This window comes from Podarcis tiliguerta (genome assembly GCF_965153285.1).
Source record: "Podarcis tiliguerta genome assembly, chromosome: Z".
NCBI classification, from domain to species: Eukaryota; Metazoa; Chordata; class Lepidosauria; order Squamata; family Lacertidae; genus Podarcis; species Podarcis tiliguerta.
The window spans coordinates 48,239,237-48,265,068 of record NC_139553.1 but is presented as its reverse complement, the minus strand read 5'-3'; the positions used below and the strand labels follow the sequence as shown (position 1 = coordinate 48,265,068).

At 44.0% G+C, this 25,832-nt stretch overlaps 2 protein-coding genes across 4 annotated transcripts in view; both read left to right on the top strand.

The window, feature by feature from the left end:
• The first annotated feature begins 275 nt into the window (after positions 1-275).
• On the top strand, positions 276-8,355 carry RAP2C (RAP2C, member of RAS oncogene family). The gene is made up of 3 exons (XM_083422710.1): positions 276-782; positions 3,251-3,570; positions 5,790-8,355. Exons 1-2 carry the CDS (start codon positions 510-512, stop codon positions 3,527-3,529), a joined length of 552 nt encoding a protein of 183 aa, XP_083278836.1. The 5' UTR covers positions 276-509; the 3' UTR covers positions 3,530-3,570; positions 5,790-8,355.
• A 6,311-nt stretch (positions 8,356-14,666) lies between these two features.
• The window catches only part of FRMD7 (FERM domain containing 7), a 34,300-nt gene continuing 23,134 nt past the window's right edge, over positions 14,667-25,832 (top strand). For 2 of the 3 annotated variants that reach the window (XM_083422613.1, XM_083422612.1), the window contains exon 1: positions 14,749-14,851. In XM_083422613.1, coding sequence (XP_083278739.1) covers positions 14,795-14,851 — 57 coding nt within the window. In that variant the 5' untranslated portion in view covers positions 14,749-14,794. Of the gene's footprint in view, positions 14,852-25,832 lie in introns of all 3 variants that reach the window. The other variant, XM_083422614.1, reaches the window with a different exon arrangement.

The window sequence follows — 25,832 nt, the reverse complement described above, 5'->3', positions numbered from 1 at the left end:
AGGACGGAGCAGGCGGCGGAGGCAGGAGCAGCAGCCGCCGCCGCCGCCTCACGGGCGCGCGCACCCCGCGATCCCGCGCGGCCTTGAGCCCCCTCGCCCCGCCCCCCAGGGCAGAAGCCCCTTGCGAGGGACCCGATCTCAGGCGCAGGCTTCCCTCTTCCTCCTCTCTCAGGAAAGCCAAGCCCACCTTCTGCTTGGCGCGCCTCGGCTCCAACCCCGCCCCCCCCCGGAATAAAATTCCTCCTCTGGGCAAAGGCAGCTGCGAGCCCCCCTGGAAAAGGTGGGGGAGAAGCCAGCGGGGCGTCCAGCCCTATGAGGATTCCCCACTCGGCTTCCCTTCTCCCCGCGGCTTTCCCCGATTCCTCTCGGGGGGCGTGCCAGCCCCCTGACTCGGCATTCCTCTGCCCCAGCTGCTCCTCCTCGTCCTCCTCTGCGCCCACCTGCCCGCCAGCTGCTCCCCGGCTCGCGGCCTCCCTGTTTTATGCTGTGCAGGGGGATCGCCAGCGCCCATGAGGGAGTACAAAGTCGTGGTTTTAGGGAGTGGGGGGGTGGGCAAGTCGGCTTTGACCGTGCAGTTTGTCACCGGGACGTTCATTGAGAAGTACGACCCCACCATCGAAGACTTCTACCGCAAGGAGATTGAAGTGGACTGCTCCCCATCAGTACTTGAAATCTTGGATACCGCAGGGACGGAACAGTTTGCTTCCATGCGTGATCTCTACATTAAAAATGGCCAAGGCTTCATCCTAGTTTACAGTTTGGTGAACCAACAATCTTTCCAGGTAAGAAATGCTGTTTCATCTATGCTTCCTGCCCCCTCCCCCGGGACTTTTTGTGCGTTTCCCCTCTCCCCAAAAATCTCAAGCAACTGAAAATATATTTCTCTGTTAGGAGTGCAACTAGACTTTAAGAAGCTGTTATCCACAATCACAGTTTGGCAGCACTGTGGTTTTTTCTTGTTGTTTAGTCGTGTCCGACTCTTCGTGACCCCCTGGACCAGAGCACGCCAGGCACTTCTGTCTTCCACTGTCTCCCACAGTTTGGTCAAACTCATCCTGGTAGCTTCAAGAACGCTATCCAACCATCTCGTCCTCTTCTCCTTGTGCCCTCCATCTTTCCTAACATCAGGGTCTTTTCCAGGAAGTCTTCTTTTCTCATGAGGTGGCCACAGTATTGGAGCCTCAGCTTCAGGATCTGGCCTTCCAATGAGCACTCAGGGCTGATTTCCTTCAGAATAGATAGGTCTGATCTTCTTGCAGTCCATGGGATTCTCAAGAGTCTCCTCCAGAACCATAATTCAAAAGCATCCATTCTTCGACGATCAGCCTTCTTTATGGTCCAGCTCTCACTTCCATACATCACTACTGGGAAAACCAGAGCTGTGGTTTTAGCTAAAAACACCAAACTGTGTTTTTAGCTGAACATTATTTACCAAAACATACACAAAAGTTTTTGAATATCTAATCATATAACTTGTTTTCTTAAAAATCTGACCACACTTTGTTACAGGAGACAGTTTGGGTCAGAAGGAATGACTGCAGATACTGATTGCTAAAAGCTATTGACAAGTTGTGAGTTGTGTCAGGATATGTCAGATGCTTTGTTGCTGAGTTTTTAAAGAGTGAAAATAGTTTTTGTATTGGTGGTGGCTTAGGTAACATAGCAGTCTTCAAATATGCTCAGTTCACAACCATAAAACAATTTGGTCTTTGCCAGTTAGCTCTTAACTGCTTGAGTTCCCAATAATAATTTTTTTTTGGGGGGGGGGGAGAGTCTGAGCATGCTATTGAAACCTTCATGTCTGAAGTCCAAGCATGCAGAGCTGCAATTGAGCATCTTAATAGTGATTCCTGTAACCTGGAGTGGGAAGGAATGCATGGGAAGGATTAGAAGCTGGCCCTCCCTAAGAGCTGTGCAAAGACTCCTTCCTGGCACCAGCTAACTTGCTGAGTTGGGTGGACTCCAGCTTCTTGGCAGACTCTATTACACCCACGCAGAGAGTGGAGTATATCCGTGGTGGATGCATAGCTAGATAAAAGATTATCTTGATTCCAGGCTTCTTTCCTTGGCATTTCTTTTCTATTGCACTTGGCTGCCTCTCTTCTCTGCTCATGATATCTTGCATGTTCTAGCAGAAAGACAACTTAATAACCCCTCAAGACCTCAAGCCTCTATTGAATCCTCAAGTGGGGCAGTGGGACCCACTTGCACTGGATGTGTGTGTCTTTTTTTAGCACTCCTAATCAAAAGGAAGTAGGTGTGAGTCTTCCCATGCAATTGCATTAATAATTGTAGCTTTCAATACTTAATTATTTCTGTACCTTAGAAGTGTGCAAGATCCCATAGATCCCAAGTGACTTATTTATAGTCACACTCTCCCCATGCTCCAGTGGAGGCTTGCAAAACAACTTGTGGACACCCTCCCCACATGGGTTGCCAGGTGTCGTGACAGACCCCTTGTTCTTACAGACCCAGAGACTTGGAAGGCTTGTCAAGCCTCTGACATGCCGCCATCTGCCTATCTGTCTTTTTTGTTCTCATGTGTCTCTTGTACCTGTGTTGTACAGTTTTTGACAAGGACCTTTCTTCATACAAAAATATATACAAATGGGTTTTTAAAAAGCAAAATCATAGAATCATAGAATCATAGAGTTGGAAGAGACCACAAGGGCCATCGAGTCCAACCCCCTGCCAAGCAGGAAACACCATCAGAACACTCCTGACATATGGTTGTCAAGCCTCTGCTTAAAGACCTCCAAAGAAGGAGACTCCACCACACTCCTTGGCAGCAAATTCCACTGTCGAACAGCTCTTACTGTCAGGAAGTTCTTCCTAATGTTTAGGTGGAATCTTCTTTCTTGTAGTTTGGATCCATTGCTCCGTGTCCGCTTCTCTGGAGCAGCAGAAAACAACCTTTCTCCCTCCTCTATGTGACATCCTTTTATATATTTGAACATGGCTATCATATCCCCCCTTAACCTCCTCTTCTCCAGGCTAAACATGCCCAGCTCCCAAAATAACATGCTTGAAGGCATAGCACAAATCCCTTCCCTGAACCTGCCATTCCTACAGGGATATTTCTGCCCCCTAAATGAAAACTGTCACTTCATGCCCTCTCAGTGGAGCCAGATCTGCTTTCTGGCATGTAGGCTAAATCGCTTAACATTTGGTCACAGTTGCACTGGTTTGCTGTCTGAGCACTGCTGCAGCTTTCAATGCAGGGTTTCAATGGCTTTCTTTTCTTCTTCAGGACATCAAGCCAATGAGGGACCAAATTGTCCGTGTAAAGAGATACGAGAAGGTTCCTCTCATCCTGGTGGGGAATAAAGTGGATCTGGAGTCGGAAAGGGAGGTTTTGTCGGCGGAAGGTCGCGCTCTGGCCCAGGAGTGGGGCTGCCCATTCATGGAGACATCTGCCAAGAGCAAGACCATGGTGGATGAACTCTTTGCAGAGATCGTGAGGCAAATGAACTATGCATCCCTGCCTGAAAAGCAAGACCAGTGTTGTACAACTTGTATTGTCCAGTGAAAAAGAGAAAGCAGAACCTCAATCATGGCCATACCAAGCAGGTTGGTGGAATCTCCATGGATAGCAGAATACCACTCAAGGGTAGGAGGGAGCTGTTAGGCTCAAGGTGGACTACAGTGTCTTCTATTATTATTATTATTATTATTATTATTAAACAAACTGGGCAGTAGCATTGTTTTTGCAGCAACCCTGTGATTGAGAAGTGAGGAGTGGCAGCGCATTTGACAGTGTAGGGAGCTTGTCCTATGCTGTCCGGTCAAATTTGTTCCTGGGCCAGGATTCAGACTTGTGCTTCCCAAGGAAGCACTTGACTCAACTGGATCTCTCAGAAACGCACTTTGTTCAGTTTCTTGCCAGCCTACATTGCCATGGCAGGTGGCTTCTGCTGGACATCTGACCAATGTCTTGTGGTTTGCTGTCGCCCTGAATTTTTTGCTCTGGCAATGAGTTTGACTAGCTTTCCTTTGGAGACCCCTGCTATTGTTCTCAGTTGCCTTACATTGCATCAGACTGTTGGTTCACCTAGCCCAGCATGGCCTATAGCAATTGCTGATGGCTCCCCGTAGTCTTGCACAGAGACTGGCCTTTCAAAAGCCTTTTAGCCAGAGTAGCAAAGGGTTGAAGCTGCTGCCCTCTGTTTGCAGTGCTTGCACTCTGCCCCTCTCAAGTTTGCCCAGAAAATAATTGTTAACTTGCCCCAGTTGAATGAGGATCATGTGAATGCACAGCAGCACCTCAGTTAACTTGCCTTGAAGCGTACACCTGCCTTTCGGTGGAGAGCCACTGGTTAGGCCCTAAAGTGCTTGCATTGGGTACCAGCAGAGTGGACCTCTGTGCCTTATGTGATCATACAGGCTATTCAAAAGTGTAATGGAGTTTCAGCAGTAGTTGGTGAGGTGGGAAATAAGTGGCAAAACCACATTATTTGCAACAGTGCCTAGTAACTAGATTAACAAGGTGCACAGGCTACTGATAGTTCATAGTTAGTACTGATAGTTTTTTGGAACCTCATGAGCGCACCAGCAGGATGCAGACTAGCGCAGAAAATGAGGTGGAGATGCAAGTTGATGGCAGCCATCGGGCTGCCTCATTTAGCCCCGTGTGTAAGGAGGGAGGCTGGCCTGAGGTACTTGCCTCAGCATCTGTTTCCTGGTTTTCCATTTTTCCTGGTACCTTCCAGATTTTGCTGGACTGCAGCTGCCATCATTCCTGACCATTGGCCAGGCTGCCTTGGGCTGATGGGAGCTGGAGTCCAGCGAAGCAGCCAGCCTAGTCCAAGGAGAACCACTCCAGAGGCAACAGGTCTTCTCTTGAGACTTTCCTCCTGCTGCCTGGCTTTGGGTATAAAGATGGCTGTCTAAAAGGAATGTGCATATGGGCCTTCTGAGGTTGATCAGACTCCAGAGGCCTTGCGCAAGCTGCTCTAAGCATATTCCCTGTCATGCAAATCACTTTAATAATAGAAGCATCTGAAGAAGCGCAAGAGTGCCACTGCTGATTTGAAGTTGCCTCTTGGCTCAAAAGAGGCAAGAGGTTACGAAAACAGTCTGATGTGTCAGCTGTCATTTAAATATTCCAGGGTGGTTGCTGACTCTGTTCTGCAGTTTAAAAGTTTGTGTTGAAACTCACATCAGTTGCTGCAAATGGAATAACACCGATGAGATTGTGCAGCCTCTCCTTTGCCCTGGTCTGAAACTTCCACTCTTAGGGGGGGGGGGCTTCCAGTGAAATACCAGTGGTCTCTCTTCTGTTATGTCTGGGGGTGGGGGGTGGACTGCCTTCCTTGCTGAGGGATGCCATTTGCAAATTTTACTTTGCCAGGTGTAACACTGTCTGAAAAGCATCACCGCCTGCTTTCTCTGTGCCACTCACAGTATTGCAGAATCCTGGCCTTGATGATGAAATTGGCTTACATGTCAGGGGAAAAATACTCTGGTTTCACCTCAGATCGTATAAATCTTTCGCCTTTTACATGTCAGGGGAAAATTTGTGCACTCAAATGAAGCATGAGAAAAGGGAATGTAAAGGAGCCTTGTGTGCTTGATAGGGTGGGGGAGCTGCAGAGGACAAGGCGAAAGGGCCTGACTGAATCTCAACTACCTTGGGGGTAAGGTATGCCCAGAAACAGTGGGCGTGGGCTGTTGCACCAAAGTAGTGGAGTCTGTTTAATACAAGGATAGGCTGGCCCCTGGCCCAATCACTGGTCTGTATCCTGAAAGAGCCGAGCCTGCCTTTGATTTGCTCTTTGTCTTAACTGCAGATAAAAACTCAGAGGAATTTGCACAGATGCTGCTTTGGAGAAACCCTTTCAGCCCAGGCTGCAGAACTGAGCCTTGCTAAATCCTGTCTCTCTCTTAGAGCACATTTCCAGGCGTGGGTGCAAAAAGGTCAGCGGCGGCCGTGGACATCCGTAGGCCTGCGACAAACGCTTAGCATGTTTACCACACATTCTGAAATCTGTTCTTTATCTCTCAGTCCTTCTCGTTCTTTTTAAAATAGCTTTCTAAATTCCTATTAATGGCTAATATGCAAAAGTTCATTTTAAAAATATGTTTTGATTTCTTTAATTGATTTCCAGAACTTGTATTTATTAAATTTTAAACTCAGTATTACCTACTCAATGCCTTTTTAAGTGAAAGTTTTAATGGAGAATAAAAGTGAGCCTTAAACAAGTGGTTACTTCTGTATATTACCTCACATCCGTGCTTGATTTGCAAAAAGAAAGTTTTCTTCTCCTCCAAAATGTCACTGGTTGAAACTTCAAAATGTTCTGTTTACATGTGATGGTGTCATAGATATGAGTCATATTGTACGGATGTTTTTAACATCACATTTCGCTAGCAGCTGTGGTGGCTGGTCATTGGTCTTACATGAAGATAGGAAGTTATTGGACTGGGTCTCGAGCCGACCAGCACTTTGTATGCGTTTTCCTTCTTATCACATGGTATTCAGAGTTTGTTTGTTTTTCCCCTTTTAAACTGATGCAGCATTCACGTTAAATCACCAGGACATTTTTCAATTTCTGTTATTGTATTTCTCGGCAAAGAATAATGAGTTGCCCACGGGGCTTTTGTTCAAAAGCAAAAGCTAACTTGGGTTTGCCTGACAGGATTAAGATGACATCAAATGCAAAAACAAAAAAACATTTTCTAGTTCTTAAAATACTGTTTCTCTCCTAATAATGTTTTGAAGCAATATCTGTTTGCTTATTTCCTGCCCACTCCCCTGGTTTCCAGTACTCTGGGCTGGCACAGCGGACAAGAGTGTTGAGCATCAACTCCATGCACGATTGCATTACACAGCCATTGCCTTCTGCAGAGTTTACCTGATTTAAACTATTTTGTCTGGATACTTGAAAACTTAGAACAGCAACACAGGTATTAAGCAGAATGAAAAGTATATAAATAGTTGAAGCGTTGAGGTAGGAGTTTTTTCCAGCAGTGATTTGAGAAACCGCCTTTTCCTCCCCACAGTCTGAATAACTGTGGCTCATTTACCTGTATCAAATTGTAGGTTTAAGAGCCAAGTTTAATTAATTTGAACATGTTTGATAAATACTGGCTTGTCCTATAAAAGCCAATAACCTGTTGACAATGAATTATTGCAATTAAGTACTAGCCTGAGATATGAGGCAACTGTAACTTCAAAAAGAGGCACCAGCATTCTGCATGTTTAGTCTCATTTGAAACCTATTGAGAAAAAATCAGTTTTAAGTTTAAAGCTTCAGGTTACCAAATTTGCAATGGGGATACTAGAAATTAATGTTAGGTTTGCACTTTAATGGAAGACTTCAAAACTGAAGGCTGTTCTCAAAGTATATTTATATGGTAACATGTTAGTAGTGCCAAGGGAACAGAGGATCCAAATAATCTAATTTCCTAAGAGGGCAGAAACCTTGCATTGCCACCAAACCCTTTCCCTTTTGTTCCTTAATTGATCATTTGTTAAAATGTGATTTAAAATTCTTAACTGACATCAGCAGTTGGTATATTACCAGGAATGGCAAAACTTATGCCCAGTGTCAGTTTCCTCACTGCAAAATGGAATAAGGGACCAAATGTTTAGCTGAGGCTTCCTCTTGGGTTGCAGTGAGGAGTAGCTTTGTGGAAGTAGCTGATAACGCAAGGTGCATATTTGCAGGACCCCCAGGCCTGCCTCCTGGGTCTCTTTGTTAATTGAAAAAGTTGTCTCTTGAGCCCCCTTTTAGCTTCATCGGGGCTTGTTGAGGGCAAAGCTTCTGGTGGGCTGCTTCCTTTGACCCTCCAGCATCTCTCTTGGGTGTTCAAATCACTGCAGTGGGACTCTCCATACAAAGGCCATTTTCAGAGGTCTCCCAAACCACCCTGGGATATCTGTCCCCTAGACTGAAAAGTGGCAGCAGAACACAAGATAATTCTGAAAGAATTATTGTCTCCCTTAGCCACCTTTTCTGTTGTTTGCACGGTGGGTGTTGAGGCCCTGCTCCTCTCCCCCCAGAGCAACTGGCCAGGGTCTGTGAATGCAGCTGTTTTTTGGGAGAGAAATACCCCCCTGGGTACAATTGTGACCTTTTGCATGGACACAGCTGAGAGCCGTGATATGTGTGAAAAGTACCTAAAAGGAAACCTGAACTTAACCAGTGTGCTGTACCTTTTATTGGTGAAAAAGTAAAACCTGGAAAAATTAGTGAATGCAAAACTTAGAACTATGATCTAATGCATTGTAAACTAAAAATCACCTATTACCCCCCCCCCCCGGATTTCTTTCATTATTTTGTAAGACGACCCTACAGTCCACCTGTTTGTAACTTTTTTAAATAAAATAGATACCTGTATTAATTACCAAAACTGCATCACTGTTGTTTGTCTTGGTAATATCTATGCTAGGGGAAGTGGCTGGGTTTCTAGAATGAGGTAGTTGGTATGTAGCATATAGTTGCAGCTGTGTGCAGGGGCACATGTGTATACATGAGCCAGAGTGCAAAATTCAGCTTCCTAAGAATCTGTGATTCGTGTGTGTGTGTGTGCGCATACCATATTCTAAAGCAGATGTGAAGAACCCCTGGCCCTTCAGCCCCAGCAAGCATGGCCAGTTCAGCAGGAGAAGGGCCAAATATTCCCCATGCCTGTTCCAAGTGTCTGCCGGGATACTGGAGATGGGCAAATGTCCTTTTTTCCCAACAAGGTGAGGGAAATAGAATTGAGGAGGCAGATGTGAGAAACCACAACCTGGTCTGCTTGATGTCAGCAGTTAGGTGTAAAAAAACTCAGGCTTTGCAAAGCTGGGGGCACTGGGTCAAGTTCATCATCTTGGTTGAATTAATTAAACTATAGATTTAATTGGATTTTGAATAAATGTGCAATTAATTGTTAATGCTTTGAATTTTATTGTTAACTTCCCTAGTGGGTCCTGCAAACTGCCATTTGGATAATGGTTTTCACACTGGGGCACTAGGAATTTAATGGAATCAAGGGGGTGGCAACTGCAAAAGGTTTGTGAACCACTGATTTAGAGTAAGTCATACTAGACCAGCATTTATCCTTTTTTCTTTATTAGAGTTTGTAGTGTGGTAGATAATAGATTTCTATATCTTGACTTCAGCAAAGCATTTGATAAGGCCTATGATGCTCTTGTTAAAAAGTTGGTGAAATGAAAATAGGTACCTAGAAAGATGAAACAAACATCATTCTCTTATCTATCTATCTATCATTTATCTATTGGGTGATAGAATTGGTAAGGATTAACTGGTTGAAGAACTGCACTGAACAAGTGCTCTTCCATGACGTCTCTGTGTCAGCCTGGAGAGAAATGTGTTGTTTGACTTGGATGAAGGTATAGAGGGATTGTGGCTTAAATGTGGAGATGGGTAATACCATGGAACACAGCACCACAATTCAAGATGATCCTGGACATTGGTCCAGATGGTGTGGCAACCACGTTCTATGAGGAAAGAACTAATGGAAAGAACTCTTAAGGGGAAGTTAAAGGGAGACATGATAGCTGTCTTCAAATACCTGAAGGAGTTTCCTGCTGGAGTAGGGGTGTCCTCTCTTCCCCCAGAAGGCTGGAAGGGAACCAAGAGGTGGGAACTTTGGCAGGGGTGTGTGTGGAATTAGCTGGAAGCTTCCTAATGTTAAGAAGTGTTCAGTGGTGGAACAGACTGTCTCAGAGGTAATGGGCTCTCCTTCACTTAGATGTATTTATGCAAAGGATGAACAGCCTTCTGTCAGGTTGCACTCTGCCTTCAGAAGGGGCTGAACTAGACGATCTTCAAGAAGATTAGGTCAGGGGTCAGCAAGGTTTACCTCACCTGGGCCGGTTCACTCCAGTGGAGATCCTTCTGTGGGCCAGATTGCATGCGCGATTTCTGGCGTCAGCACCTGCGCAGACATGATCTCTGGCGCCACGGAAGTGAGTCCCCGTGCTGTGCTGTGTCGGTTTAGCGCAGCGCGCGGAGACTTGCCAAGCAGGCGGCTCGGTACCAGGGAGGCTCATGGGCCAGTTAAACGACCCCCTGGGCCTCTTGTGGCCCATGGGCCTTAGGTGGCCAACCCCTGGATTAGATGGTTTTTTTGTCGTTTCGTTCTGGGTTGGATTCAGCAATGAGTCTTTAATGGGCTGTTTCTGGTTCAGACTAATAACAGTGCAAAACCAAGTTTGCCACATCTGAACCATTTCACTAGCAGGTTGCATTAAAAAATGTATAGTGCTTATAGGCATATGTAGTTAATAAAACTGAGAGATTGCATCTTAATCCAAATATTAAATTATTTAAAATGTTGCTCAAAACCTTAGAACAGTTAATAGAGGGTAATAAAACTCAAGCTAATCGCAAGCTAATCATGTATTACTATAAAAGGTGTAGTGGTGAAGTATATTGATTATATTTTTAGAAAGTATTCATTTTCTTAATTTCAAATAGAGGCTTGGGGTGTACTCAACTACAGGAATGCTCAACACTGGTTAAGGTTTCATTTCCTTTATGTTCTATTCTGACATACTGTTTTTAAAAAGGCTGCTAGCACTCGTTTTTGGGCAAAAAGGTTAGCAACATAGCATTTTTCTTTTACAGGACAAATACCTCTGAAACCCTTCCATGAAGTAGGAACTAGAACCAACTCTTCTGACAAATGCAGGGTGGCGTTTTTAAAAAGTATCTCTGAACAATGGGCATTAAACAATAAATTAAGCCAGGAATTTAGGCAGGCCAAGAGAGAAACACAAAGACTATTTTTCAGAGCTTTGGTTTCAGTCTATTTCTTATGTAAACGTGAAGGATACATCCCATCTAATGACCGACCTTTTGGAATGGACTTCAGTTCACTCTCCTGAAGTGACATGAACTTGTGGCTCTTTACTCTTGATGTTGAGCCGAGCATGTGTTGAACCCAAGGTGAACTGTTCCGGAAGCTCTGCAGTCACCATCTTGCTAGTCAAGATAACCCCACAATTAATTTGTACTGGTTATAACAATGAGCTCATATATGCTTATATTTCCTTGCTTTGATATAAGCTAATGGGCTTGCTTTGATGTTCTCCTTATCTGTGGGCTTGGAGTGCTGGGCTCTGAGCCCAGAAAGGGGAGCTGATGGTAAGACTTGGGTATTTGCCACCTATGCCCTAATCAGGTGCGGAAAAGCCACCTGCTAACTGTGGTGTCTATCCTATGTCTGTAAAGGCTAGTGCTGTGAGTCTGCACCTTTGTTTTAATAAAGCATTAGAACGCAACACTGGCTTTTCTGACATCCTTCTTTGGTATCCCTGCATCCAACCACTCCCATGCACTGGCGGAGAAAGAGGAGGGGGGGAGCATACTGCCCCCGGCAGCACGATCCTGGTGGGGTACCATTGCAGCTGCCCCCCACCCGCGCTGGGTGCCACGCCCCTGCAGGCGACATGCCATGCCCCCAGGACACACGCCAGCCCCCCCCCCCGCTCCCATGAGCTCTCCTTTGGGCTTGAGGTTCAGGGCAGAGCTACTAACCTTGCTTTGTGCGTCTTACAGTGTTATGGGGTTTCTTTTTTACCATTTTAATTTTTTTCCGTGTTTGGCCGCATCCTTCCTTGTTACGATTAAAAAAAATCCAGTAGCAAATGTAGTTATGCAAAAAGGTATCTCTGAACACAGCCAGAGTGCCTTTCCTTTGCCTGTTTTTAAAGCACACAAGCCAGGGTGTGAGTGGCAAAATTGCACATCTTCTGCAGCAAAGGGAACTGTTTCCGCTCAGACATGAGCTCAACCACTTCCTCCTCTACAGATCCAGCTCAAGGCATGGTCCGTGCCTGCCACAAGGCCAAGGACAGGGAGGTGGCAGAACACTCCACAGAAACAGTGCCAGAAGTTGCGCAAGATCAGAGCAAATTACAGCAAAGAGGAAATTATATATTTTTAATTGCTTTTTAAAAAAACATGTTTGTCTTGCTCTTCCGCCGTGGGAAAGTGGGCCCTCATGCAAAGTACACGGACACATTATCGTTTACTCCGGTTCAGAGAGTGTGGTTGCTTCAAGGTCTCGCCCAGCGTGCATCATGGTTGGGTGAGGACTGCTCACTGTGAAATCCAGTCCGTCATCTGCGTCACACAATGGGCTTTCAGCATGACTAAGCACAAAGGGCCACACCCAATGGGAAACAACACCAGTGAAATTTTCTCAAATGCAAGCATCCAACAACTGCTTTTCTTAACTTGCCCTCAGCTGCATGTGATATTTGGTAGGGTGGCATAATGCAAAGTGCATGATGTGGTACAAAATACCAGGTCAGGCCCTTGGTCTGACCAGCTCAGTGTTGTCAGCACTGACTGGCAGCATCTCTCCAGGGTTTCAGGCAGGAGTCTCTCCAAACCCCATGGGAGATGTCAGGGATCAAACCTGTGACTACAATATGCAGAGCAAATGTTTTGCCGCTGAGCTACAGGCCGTTGCCACCAAGAGGTGGGACATGGAAGCATATGCATCCCTTTCGGTAGGACCATCAAGAGTGTTCAGCTGGGGCTGTGTACCACGCCACACATTTAAAACACATGGCTTCCCCCAGAGAATCTTGGGAACTGGTTTTTAAGGGTTGCCGGGAACTGTAGCACCGTGAGGGTTAAACTCAAATCCCCACTCGGTTATGTTGTTCCCTGGGTGACTGTCACTTTCTCAGTCTTACTTAGCTCACCTCCTGTTCACCTATCTGCCTCCCTCTGCCTTCTCCATTTTGCCTCCTGGGGCTGAATTTTGTAAGCCCAATGGAGGCAGAGACCTGTCCTCTTGTATTTTGTTCAAGGCTCATGTTAATTGGCTGGTGGTGCTAGACTCTCTTCTGAGAGCTGCTTTATTTCAACATAAAACTGAATGCTTTAAGGAGAGCCACTTGTTCCCTTCTGAGTGTGAGTTAGTCCACTGCTAATTCGGAGAAGCTTCATTTAGAAGCCAGCATCTGCAGGCGGACTGGGATTTAAAGGGAGTGCAAGCCCAGAGGAGTGCAAGGCTGCCTCCAACGCATACACAACACGAAACTGAAAATCTGACAGCTTGGTAAAAATAACCAGGAGATGGTGCTCTTTTAAAGCAAATAAATGTCTTCCACTGACCAAAGGAACAGTCGCCTTGCAAAGCAACCTGTTCCAGAAAAAATAATTAAAATATTCCACCTTCAGGAATTTAGAAAGCTGTCTTCTGTTAGGAAAGACCCCTCTAACTCTGCATTGTTTACACACGGACTGGCAGCAGTTATTCCTTGGATGTTATGGGCAAAACACCCTCATTTCAAGGAACAGGGTCACACATTTCCCCATCCAACTGTCTTTGTAAAGCCAGCCTCATAAATGCTGCCTGATAAAAATTGTTAAGATGTAAGTGCACAACAGAGAAAAATCTGGCACACATGTGGTCCAGGGTTACTTTTTAAAACCTTGTGCCTTGTGTCTTTTGCCTTTGCCTGTATACATCCAGTCTCTGATGGTTCCTTCTATGAGTTCTTTGAAGGGAAAAGCTGCAAATATTCAATTTCTCCAGCAAAGAAAAGTTAATTTTGGTGTGATTGAGGATGGCAGGCTCATCAGAAGGATGAAGATAACATTTCTTGTGTTGTTGAGACAAGACTGCAACCACTCAGGCTGTTAAAACATTCATCAGTGTGGGGCAGATCTGTTCAGACAACCACCTGTTTTAGAAGTCATGTAGGGATTTTGCTTCATAAGGGGGAAAGCAGGAAAAGAAAAGCAGAAGACTTCAACATGCCTCCACTTACACAAAGTACTCCTCTCTTGTAAATAACCAGTACCTGTAAGCCCATGGATAACTGCAGTCCTTTCCCACGTTGCTATATGCTGGGTCATCAACTAGATTCTGATGGAAGAATGGGTCACTGCAGGCCCAGCTGGCATGACCAAGAGTTATGGGTGATTGGAGTCCACTTCTATCTGGAGGTCCACTGGTTCCCCATCTCTAATCTTTTTAAAAAATCTCTAGTTCTCATGGTAAAAAACAAAAATAAAACAAGTTCATATAGGTCCAAGCTGCAGGTGCTGAACTCTCTGAAATTCTGACAATCATAGAATCATAGAGTTGGAAGAGACCACAAGGGCCATCGAGTCCAACCCCCTGCCAAGCAGGAAACACTATCAGAGCACTCCTGACATATGGTTGTCAAGCCTCTGCTTAAAGACCTCCAAAGAAGGAGACTCCACCACACTCCTTGGCAGCAAATTCCACTGTCAAACAGCTCTTACTGTCAGGAAGTTCTTCCTAATGTTTAGGTGGAATCTTCTTTCTTGTAGTTTGGATCCATTGCTCCGTGTCCGCTTCTCTGGAGCAGCAGAAAACAACCTTTCTCCCTCCTCTATGTGACATCCTTTTATATATTTGAACATGGCTATCATATCACCCCTTAACCTCCTCTTCTCCAGGCTAAACATGCCCAGCTCCCATGAGTCTGGCAAGTGGTTGCTCCTAATGCTTCAGTTGTTTATGGAGCAATGAGGACTGGTTCAAACCCAGAGCATGTCTAGAGAAATACAGTTTCTTCTTAGCATAATACTAGTCTCTTAGCATTTCAGAAATTCAGGAAAGCTGCAAACAAAAGAAACCCTTTTAGCTGCCTGGCGATTGTGATGGTGGCGTTGGTGTCTACCTTCAGCACCTTCCCTTTCCTGCTTATGCTCCAGTTGCCAGCACTTGCCCTCCTGCAGAGACTGAAATCCTGTATGAATCAGAACAGGAGCAAGCCCCCCCTCCCCCCGCCGCTGCTTGCATCCCAGAGTGTCAAGATCTTGCCAGCTGCTCAGCTGCCTGCTCAAGGATGCTGCATCTGAAGGTCCAATTTTTGGATGACTCCCAGAAGATCTTTGTCGTTGATGTAAGTGGATTTTCTCACTGTTATTAGTTTGTTATTGAGACTCTTGGAATGTCTCTGAGCTTCCTAGCTACTGCCTCATTTTGGCATTTTTTAAAAAAGTGAAATCACAGGTGGCAAAGGTGAACATGTAACGAGGGGTAGCTAACGCTCTTGGGGGGTTGTAGTGTTTACTGAACAATATGGAAAATTTAATATTTTTTGCAATAATTCCCTGTTTTTATGTGATACGGAACGGTTGAGTTTGATGACTGAACACCAACAATAGTGTGCACCAGAAAATCTTTTTAACGGAAAACGTAAACATGTGTCTGTGTGTGTCAGTTCAAGAGGCTGCCAGGGGGAAGGGTTGTTGGTAATTTGTTTTCCCTTTAAAAAAACACCTCTTTATTATACAGAAATTGAAAAATAAAATATTTTTGGAAGAAAGCTATATCACTTGCTCAATAACATTGAAACTTCTAAGGAGGACTGCATGGAATTCTTTGAATTCATTTACTATACATTCTTGCAAAATCAATAAAATTATTTGAAAGAAAGGAATAATTAGAAGCAACAATTAAAATAATGTTATTTAACAATATTAAAATGATAGGCTTGCCAAAAATCAATATTCAAATATTGAATCTAAAGTGTAATCACCATACAGAAAATTAACTCTCTGTTAATGTGTTGTTCTTAAGCTGTGCCTTTTAGTGTGCAAAGTATTGGGTTGCTGTTCTTCCTTGTTTTCAGGATTCTAATGTCTTATCTTAAACTTGTTGTCTCTGTTACCCAGTATCTTAATCAAAGGAAGGCACTTCAAAAAGTTCTCATTTAAAAGCAGCTTCATATCGTCAGGTAAAAGGTCAAGTTAAAATGTATCCCTTTCAAAACCCAATTACCTCCATAGGTTAGTTATATTGTTCTGTTTCTGATTAAATTTAGACATCTTGCAACATGCTTCTCTGCCTGCCTTTTTCCCAAGCCAATGAAAGACTGAGATATAAAGCCTCAGTTGGTAGAATATGAAACTCTTAATCTCAGGGTTGTGGGTTTGAGCCCCGTGTTGGGAAAAATATTCCTGCATGTCAGGGAGTTTGACAAGATGACTCTCAGGGGGGTCCCCTCTAACTCTGCAATTCTGTGAGTCTATGTTCTGCCATGATCTCTCATCTGGGTGAGGTTTTATTTGTAAGGAGAGGTAGGTGCAAGATAATATCCAGATCAATAGTATGGAACACAGGAACAAGGAAACTGCCATCGGTCCATCCAGCTCAGTGTTGTCTACACTGACTGGCAGCCGCTCTCCAGAATTTCAGATGGGGTTCCTCCCAGTCCCACCTGGGATTGAACCCGGGACCTTCTGCATTCAAGGCACATGATCCTCCCCTGTGGCTTCACTTCTGGCAAGTTCATGGGATGCAGGGGTCAGAAAAATATTTGGGTTTATTTTCTTTCTCCTTCATCTATTGAGCAATATTTATATATATATATATAAATATTTTTATTCATTTTACAATACGAAATTATAAAAACACATAACAAAATTTTTCACAAATACATTCTTTTGGACTTCCCTCAGCTGTCCTGCGAATCCTCCGTTTTAATTCTTTCTTACGCATTTCCTAATTTAATATTGCCTTTTAGAAAACCTTCCCCCTCCCTACTCCCTTTTTTACAATATTTCTAATATTCTCCTTCACAGAACTTCTTGCAAACCGACAAACGTTGTTTGTTCATCGCATATACTTTTCAAATAATCTGCAAATTTACTCCAGTCCTCAGTGAACCTATGGTCCCGTAGATTCCAGATCTATTGAGCAATATTTCTATGCTGCTTATATACCACTTTACATAAAACAATATAAAGTGTTCATTAAATATACTGATAAAAATGCATTGTTGCTGTCGCAGCTTTAAAGATCTCCTTTAATACTGCAAACGTTTGGAGACACAAGATGCAAAGAAATGTTTTTTTAAAGGTTGCTAACAGTGACAAGGAGCACATCCTGTCTGGCTGTTCTCATTTAGAAATGTAAGGAATCTCAACCAATAATCAGTTGAATTTCAGCTTCTCTGTACCTCCAACAGCTTTTCGCACCTTGCCCCTCCATATCTGACCCAGACATCATCGTTTTTGCTCTGCACAGCATATTATTGCAACAAATAGGTTCCATTAAGGCCCTGTCTTTCCTTTTCAAACCTCTGAAACCCCCCCGGCACATGATGCACTTGGAAGCTAAATGGCTACAATAAATGAGAATCTGAATTAGTGAGTCTTTTGGAATAGAAAAGGGGCCTCAGGTTATATTCCCAACCAATCTTTCACAATAACTAGCTTTGTGGCTCTTGTTAGTTACAAGTCCTGGATGAGGTCAGGAATCTCTTAGTGGATGTCTGGTAGGTTTCAGGGGTGGTAAACAGGACCAAACTGGCATCCTGAGAATGTGGGATGCATTGGTCTTTAGAGAGCTCTGCATGGGTGCAGTCCAGACTTTTCCGACCCTGCTGGCTCCCAGATGTTTTGCACCACAGATGTTTTGAGAGCTGTTGTCCAAAACATCCAGAGGGCACTGGGGTTGGGCGAGGATGGTGCAATGCAACTTCATATGCATCTGCACCAGGATTGCCGAAAGCCGAGGGAACTCCAACTATAAACATCCCTTTAACACATGCATGCACATGAAAGCTTATACCAAGAGCAAACTTAGTTGGTCTCCAAGGTGCCACTGGACAATTTTTTAATATATTCCACGTTACTCCCACAAAGAAGCTTCCCTGAGTATAAGTGGCTGCAGAGCTTGGGCATCTGAAGAAGTGAATTCTCTATTCATGGGCCCCTGCATAAACTGGAACCCTGGGGTCCTGCATATATGGAGGCCTAAACACACAGAAGGTCAAAACATATATGGTTCCAATATCCACACATCCAAGCTTGACGTTTGGGCATAGAAAGGTGGAGAGATGTGCCAGGAGTGGGGCAAGGTGCCACTTCCACGAGGAACCCCTGCCCCAGTAAATTTCTCTTTATGTTAAGCTTCAGGGCATGGTGGTTTGTGGCATTTTCCAGCAGCTGAAATGCTTGACGATGATGGAACACTTCATATGAACACTCAAATGGCTGCACTCGTGGCAGAGTGAGTGCTTTGCAGGCAAAAGGTCCTTGGTTCAGACTTTGGCATCTCCAGGAAGGACTGGGAGAGAGGCCTCTGCCTGAAACCCTGGATTAGATAATACTCAGCAAAAGGCAGAATTAACAATATGGACTCCAATACCATAGCAATCCAAAGAGGCACAAGACAAGGATGCCCACTGTCTCTCTTTCTATTCATCTTGGCCCTGGAACCCCTAGTAATCCGACTCTGAGCATCCCCAGGTATCAAGGGTGTGGAAATAAAAGGTAAAACCTATAAACTAGGGCTCTTCGCAGACAACCTGATGGTCACTACACCAGACCCCATAAACACAGTAACCTCTCTAATCAGAGAACTCAACACATTTGCAATAGTGTCAGACCTACAAGTAAACTTTGCAAATTCTGAGGCTGTCACCAACATCACAAAGTTAAAACTCTGCCACACCAAATTCAAATACTTAGGGGTACAAAGAAACCAGAAACCTCAACAAACTATATCTCCACAATTACAATCCCCTGTGGTGACAAATCAACAAAGATTTGAGGAAATGGAACAACACCAACTTCAACTCAGACAAAATAGCCATGATCAAAATGAGCACCCTCCCACAATTAACCTACCTATTCCAAACTCTCCAGATAAAAACCTGGCAAGCCAAAGGCCTACACTGTCTAAAAGACTTCTACAAAAACAACAGACCCATACCAACACCCAAATACTTTGGTAACACACCATAAACTACATGCCTTCTTAAACAATCCAGCAGTAAAATCAGCAGCCACCAGGCCCTTGACCACCTTCAAAACCTTCTCCTCAAAAAACCTGCTCCTAATGGTCAGGGGTCCCTTTACCTTATATCATGAAAGAGTGGCAACATGTTGGCTGCCGCAGACACTGAGGGTGTAATTGGTTTGTTAAACAGGATTATATACAGCACAAGAAGAGCCTGCTGCTGAATCCGGCCAATGGCACATCTAGTCCAGCATCCTGTTCTCACAGTGGCCAACCAGATGCCTCTTGTGGGACCCGAGCAGAAGAGCAACTCTCCCCTCCTGTGGCTTCCTGCTGTTCAGAAGCAATACTGACTCCAGCTGTGGAGGTGGAACAAAGCCATCCTGGTTAACAGCCATGGCTGGCAGGGCTCTTAATGCAGACCTGCCACATGCAGCATTTCCCTAGATCATAGGTAGTGTGGGAGGGGGAGGAGAGATAGGGCACTTAAGGGATCATCATGCCAAGTTAATTCACTGTGCCTGAATGCAGCCTGGCTAAGGCTCCAGTCTCCCACAGCCAGGAGTCCACAGGGAAAGCTAAGAATTGGCAACGGCCAAGTAATATATCCCTCATATCCCAGCCTGACCACTGAGGGCCTCAGGGTTTGGCTCAGATGCAGGGCTCGTAACTGCTAGAGACTGCATTCAGTACCGTGGGCCAAAGCCTGTGGAACTCCCTCCTGCCTGTGATTAAGGCAGGCAGCCCACTGTTGCATGACTTTTTTTGTTCCAGCAGGCATTCTAAGGTATGTTTAGAAGGGCTAATGGCTGAGAAGTATATAAATGTTTTGAATAAATAAATACAACCTTGGATGGTGCAAATATTTTGACTGTCTTGCTTAGCAATTCACCTTCTTCTGGGCCACCTTGGTCACCAGGCCAAGCCCAAGACATTTTGCCGCCTGAGACGAAACAGAAAATGGCACCCCCCTCCGGCCACAGTGCAAAGATTCTCCGTTCCCTTGCACGGGAAAGGAAGCGCTTGCACCAGATTCCCCAGGTGGGCGCTATCTCATCCCAATTAGATCACAGCAAGAGACTCTCTTGTGAGGAAACGGCAAGTGCTGATCTCCGACTCTGTTCCTCTGGGAGCCAGTGCCCCAATATTCTAGTGCAGGAGGAATAAACAGTGATAATTGTTTTAATTACTGCTGTGATCCAGCCGTTTGGAAGGGAACCGGGACAGCCCCAGAGAGAATGCTGTTATTATGCTGTCATTTTCCAGCTGCCTTCCTCCACCAGGGTAGTAATTTTAAGGTCGTTGTGTGCAGCAAGGGATTATCTAAAAATGTTAGCGTGCATGTTCCACGCTGAGCACGACCTGCGGTGTGTAAGCAACCCCTCAATTTCCTCTGAAGCCAAAGTCACAATGACAGGTGCATCTGGACACTTGCCAGCTGCAGTCTTCCTAGCAGAGGGGCTGCTGGTCCATGGGGTTTGGGGCTCCTTTGCGTCCCCAAACAAAGCAAAGGTCCCAGTGCCTAACAGTAACTGGCGCTGTTACGTAAGACTCATTCCCCATTTGTAATGAATTAATGTTTCAATGTGGGAGCCCCCACATTTTGGAGCTTCTTACCCATTGACACCAGGCAGCCACCTTCACTGTACTCCTTCCGACACCTGCTTAAAACATTTTTGCTAAAGCAATCCTATGCAGCCCAGGGAGAGTCGACACATGTTTTAATCTGGTGTTTTGCTTATCATTGATTTTATTTTTATTTTTTTCTAAAGGCTTTAGAATGTTCTTTTCAACTGCTTTTTTAACTGATGAGTTCATTGTATGTTGTTGTTGTTGTTTTTAAAAAAATATTTATTAGAAGTTTAAAAGTTACACAAAAAGGAAAAAAGAAGAGACAAGAGAAGAAAGAAAAGAATAAAAAGTTACATAGAAAGAAAGCAAAGAAAAAAACCCACAATACATCAAAACACAAAAAAACACAAAAACAATTAAAGACACACCCAATATTTATCCTTATCTTTCATTAACTTATTTCCTCGACCTCCTCACACCTCCCATTTTTGTATTCCAGTTGTTAATTATATCAGCAAATCCTTTCCGTCTTTCACTGCTTTCTGTCTTTTAGTTATCTTAATTTATTTTTACCTTATCTTATCATCAAAACCTTAAAATTTATTTATACTTAACTCCTTATAATATTTCTACTAAAGTCATGTAATTTCATTCCAACATTTCCTAACATTCATTAATTTTACAATATTTCTCTAAATAGATTTTTAATTTTTTTCCCAATCTTCTTCCACCGTCTCTTCTCCCTGGTCTCGGATTCTGTCAGTCCTTTCTATCAGTTCTACATAGCCCATCAACCTGGTGATCTTCTATCCGAGGCTCTTAACTCTTCTCCATGTCCCATCTGCAGGTCTTCTTCAAATTTATGCTTACACTTTGCTTCCATCTTGACAGTTCCTTTATTCCTTGTCGGAAGGTCAGCCCATACTCCATAGTCAAAACTAAAGTCCAAAAGATGTTTCAGGACATGTTCCAAAGTCCCTTTGAGGCTAAAGGCCTCCACAACTCCAGATCCGAATCACAAAGTCCAGAGCATCCCTTCATTAGGGAGTCTGTCCAACTTTCCTTCTCCGATCCAAGCAGGGCATCGTCTCTCCAAATCTGGCTTTCAAAATCCATCACACATGGCATCAGCTTATATCCATCAAATTGTCTCTGTGAAGACGAGGCCTCCACTTGTATTACTTGAAATTCAGAAGCAGTTTTTTCCCATCGTCTTCTCCACAGCTTGCCATTTCGAAATGGGTTCCTGAGTCAATATCCAAATATTTTCTGTATAAATGTTCACTTTTTGTCCAAAATCAGTTGTTTTTTGTCCCAAATTGTCAATTTTATTAGCCATCACATCCGTCTCCTCATGAAGTTGTTCCAGTAGGGCACTTATCTTGCAAAATGCATTCACTAGGGCTTCTTGTTTTGACATTCTTGTCCAAGGTCACTTTTATTTCTCACAGTCCTTGATTCTAACTGGAAAATTCCTTCACTCCAGCAACAGTTTCAAAGGCTCCCTCTAGAGGAAACAATTTCTATTTGTATCTGTCCTTTTAGACCCAAATCCAATAACAAAGTTAATTTTCAATTTTCAGTTACTTTTTTCTCCTTTTTAAATGCAGAGGAAAGCAGTGGAAACAATGTATATCTCTTATTTAGCTATCTGTCAGCATATGTTCTATTCACAGTCAATGAGTTTTCCCAGACTTACTGACAGCCCAGTCCCAGGTTCAAAACGGTGGAAATTTCTCTCTCCTCACTCTCTCTCCTGCAGGCTTAAACAGTCCAAAAAGAATTCCCCCTCTTCTCCTGCTTCCAAGGGGGGTTTAATATTAAAATATTAAATGGTGAAAAATTAATCCTTTACAAAAGGCTTTTCCCAGACTTTAGCTTGCGACATCTTTGCTTTGATCTATTTACAAAAAGGAAGGCGGACTTCCTGTTTAGAACCTTCCCGTTTCAGTGCCGAATTACGATGTTTGAAAATCCAATTTTCCGTTCTACTTACAATTAGTTGTTTAAAGTCCAATTGTCCACAGGAAAAAGTCAGCGCTCTCCAGCAACAGCAATGCGGCTTCGCTCCACGAAAAAAATGATCGATTTGAAGCATCGCGCCACTTACCCCACGTTGCTCCGGATCCCCGAAACTGGGTTTCCCCGCGAGTAGGGGAGGTGCAAAAGGTGCCAGCCGAATCCCAGGTCCACAGGCTTCTCCCGCCTGTGGTTTTTAATGGGTCTCCGCCTCACCGTGGCGGTCAGACCCTAGTTTTCGCGGAGTGGATTCCTCTAGATTAGAGGAAATCCGCCATTGCCTGGAGGTGCTAACCCGGAAGTCCCATTGTTATTTATTTATTTATTTATTTATTTAGTGAACCGCTTTGAGATTTATTTATTTTTACAGTCAAGCAGTATGTAAAGTTTATGGAATAAGTAATTTGAATTAAGGTTTATCCATCACCTTTCTTGCACATACAAAATCCTCCCATTTTAGTTAACGTCAAGAAGCAGGGAAGAAGCAAGAGGTGAAAAAGTAAGTTGCATTTGGAACTCAGTGCAGCAGATGGCATCCCTCGGATCCCATTTTATCAGTCCGGCTGTCTTGCATAATCCTGAAACTGGGCCATTTGTGTGGTGGACCAGCATTTGCCATTTGGAACTCCCTCCAGTTATAGGTCATTCAGGCACAGCTTCTGTAGGGAAATTGTCTTTTCAGCACCTTCTTCAGCAGGGCTCCTAAGGAGAAATCCCAGGTGGTATCTTGAGCATGGTTTGAACTGTGGAAAAGCGGCATACAAACAAAATGATGTCTGTCTGTCAGTCTATGTCATCTGTTCTGACTACGAAGCTGCTTTGATTGATGCAACTGTCTTAATTATATAACTGTCTTGTTATATTTGCAGTTGCTTTACATATGATATTAGGTATTATGAAATAGCTTTAGGGCACTTCATAAAAAGTGATTTGTAAATGAAATTTGCCATCAGCATTGCAGAGCACTTCCAGTGGTGGCTCCCCATTTGTGGCCTGCTTTCGCTAGCAAGGCTTGCTTGTCTCCATTGTTGCTTTCAGGAGGAATTTTGAAATACTCTTCCCCCAGGCCCTTGGTGGCTGAAGAATACTGTTCCTAGCAACCTTAAGACAATAGGATGGAATAATGTTTCAAATCGCTTTTAGAGGTTTTTAATTCTAATTGTTTTTAGAATGTTTTGTCTCTTTTAGAATGCTTTTGCATTCTAGATAGTTTCTAGATAGTGTTCTGTTTGCTGCCCTAGGCTCTTTGCAGAAGAGAAGGGTACAGATAAGCAGCATCATCATCCTCCAATCATAATTGCATTTTTGTGTTTTAGCAGTGCATCCTTCTTTCTTCCCCATCTTGTCTGGATGCATCCAGGGTTTGTTTGATGCATGGAGCTTGCCCTTTTCCCTGCTCAGCTGACGATTCAAACATCTAGTGCAGCTCCCGTCATTGCCATTAAAATTGCTTGGAAATCTTGAGCAATCAGCTTTTTAATAGCTCTGTTCTTCTAGCTTAATGATGCTTAATTACCCTTGCTCATCAAGGACCATGCAGCTTAATTAATATGTGCAAATTGCATTGGTGTTCTTGCCAGCCTCATTGGTGTATGCCAGAAGCCAGTCCAGACCTCAGTGAAGTGAGCATCAGAGCAGAGTGCCAAGCATTATCTTTAGCAATAACAAATGTTGCATTGATTTATTGATTTGTACAATGACTATCCCAGCTTTCAGCATCAAGTGGCCTCAAGGATGCAACCTGGTAAATCATTCAAGTAAACACAATTTTACACAAGCTGTAGCTTTTTGGCTGGCTATGATCAGCTGAAATCATCCCGTCCAGCCTTATTATACCAGTGCATTGTGGGCAATGACCACATGACTGACTCAGTCCTTGGTACCAGGTGGTTGCACCCAATGCTCATCTGACTCAAATCACGAAATTAATAGGCATAGCTTCATGAGTGCCCAAATGCAGGTCATGCTGTACTAAAAATGTCAAGACAACTTGACTACAACCAAATGCTTGCGTAATTCAGGCTACCATCATCTTTCAGAAACAAAAGCTTTACATCAGCAGATATTTTTTCCAAAGCTCAGTGGAAATGAAGACACTTGAGACTCTGCAGTAGCCTTTTTGGAAAGCTGTCTGTCTTCAAATTGTTTTCTGCAACACGATGTCCTTGTGGGAAGGGGTTTAGGCCCACCAGGGTAGGTGGGATGGAACTTAATTAAAACTTAATTAAAAAGGCAACTGACAATGAATGCTTGAACCTGTTTCACCAGTTAGGAAGTGCTTCTCTGAGTCAGTTTGGAAGGTGGGGAGGGGGCAACCCTGGTGACGTGCTTGGCTTTTTAATTAAATTTGCTATTTTAAAAATTCTTCCTAAGGGCTGCTTAAAGTGGGATTTCATTTCTCTGAGCAAATATTCTTCACCAACACCACAGTCCTAAATCAGGCCATGTCACCAACTGCTTTTGAAAGCAAAAAATAGATTGCCATTCTTCGTGGGGGGGGGTTGATATAAAGATGGATGGATCTGCGGAAACTTTGCTTTATCATTTTTCACATCTTAAGCTTGGTTCTGCATTGGCATGTTTTAACAAAAGAATTCCGTTTTAGTGTATATTTCTGCTAACATTCACAATTCTGCTTGCAATTTCCCCTAATATGATTATGTCTTTATACATTATTTCCACTAATATCATCATATACTTTCCCCTAAAATATGCATTCATGTATGCATTTTCCTTTCTTCTTCTTCTTTGGCAATCACTCGTAGCCGAGTAAGATTGTCTTCCATAAAGACGGTTTTAACAGTGAGTCTGTAAGTGACTGTGGAGGCCAATTCTGGATCCACACAACCTTCCACAGTGGGGACATTGGTTTCTGGGCAGATTTGCCAAGCACGCCTTCCTCTTAGCATGTTTCTCCCTTGCGTCCTGAGTTTGAGCGTGTTCAAAGATATGTTCTACCAAAGGTAGTTCAGCTGAAATGATCTAAGGACCATGTTCATTTGTTTTAATGGGTTTACTCCAATGGAGAGCTTCATGGCAAATCTGAAGAAGTGTAAGTTTCGAAGGGACACGGGTGGCGCTGTGGGTTAAACCACAGAGTTTGGGCCTTGCCCATCAGAAGGTCAGCAGTTCGAATCCCCGCAACGGGGTGAGCTCCCGTTGCTCAGTCCCTGCTCCTGCCAACCTAGCAGTTCGAAAGCACGTCAAAGTGCAAGTAGATAAATAGGTACCGCTCCAGCGGGAAGGTAAATGGCGTTTCTGTGCGCTGCTCTGGATTGCCAGAAGTGGCTTAGTCATGCTGGCCACATGACCCGGAAGCTGTACGCTGGCTCCCTCAGCCAATAGATGAGCGCCGCAACCCCAGAGTCGGTCACAACTGGACCTAATGGTCAGGGGTCCCTTTACCTTTACCTAAGTTTCGAAACAAAGTCTATGTTTCAGTTTGCTAATTGTTTCAGGGATTTGTAGATTATTTGGAAAATTATTGTTAACAACTAAGTTCATTAGCAGGGTTAATCTAAAACAAGCAGTTAAGGAAAACA

Coding starts and splice junctions, on each gene's coding strand:
- RAP2C (XM_083422710.1), top strand. CDS start 510: ATGAGGGAGTACAAAGTCGTGGTTTTAGGGAGTGGGGGGGTGGGCAAG. Junction 783..3,250: donor TGAACCAACAATCTTTCCAG/GTAAGAAATGCT, acceptor TTTCTTCTTCAG/GACATCAAGCCAATGAGGGA.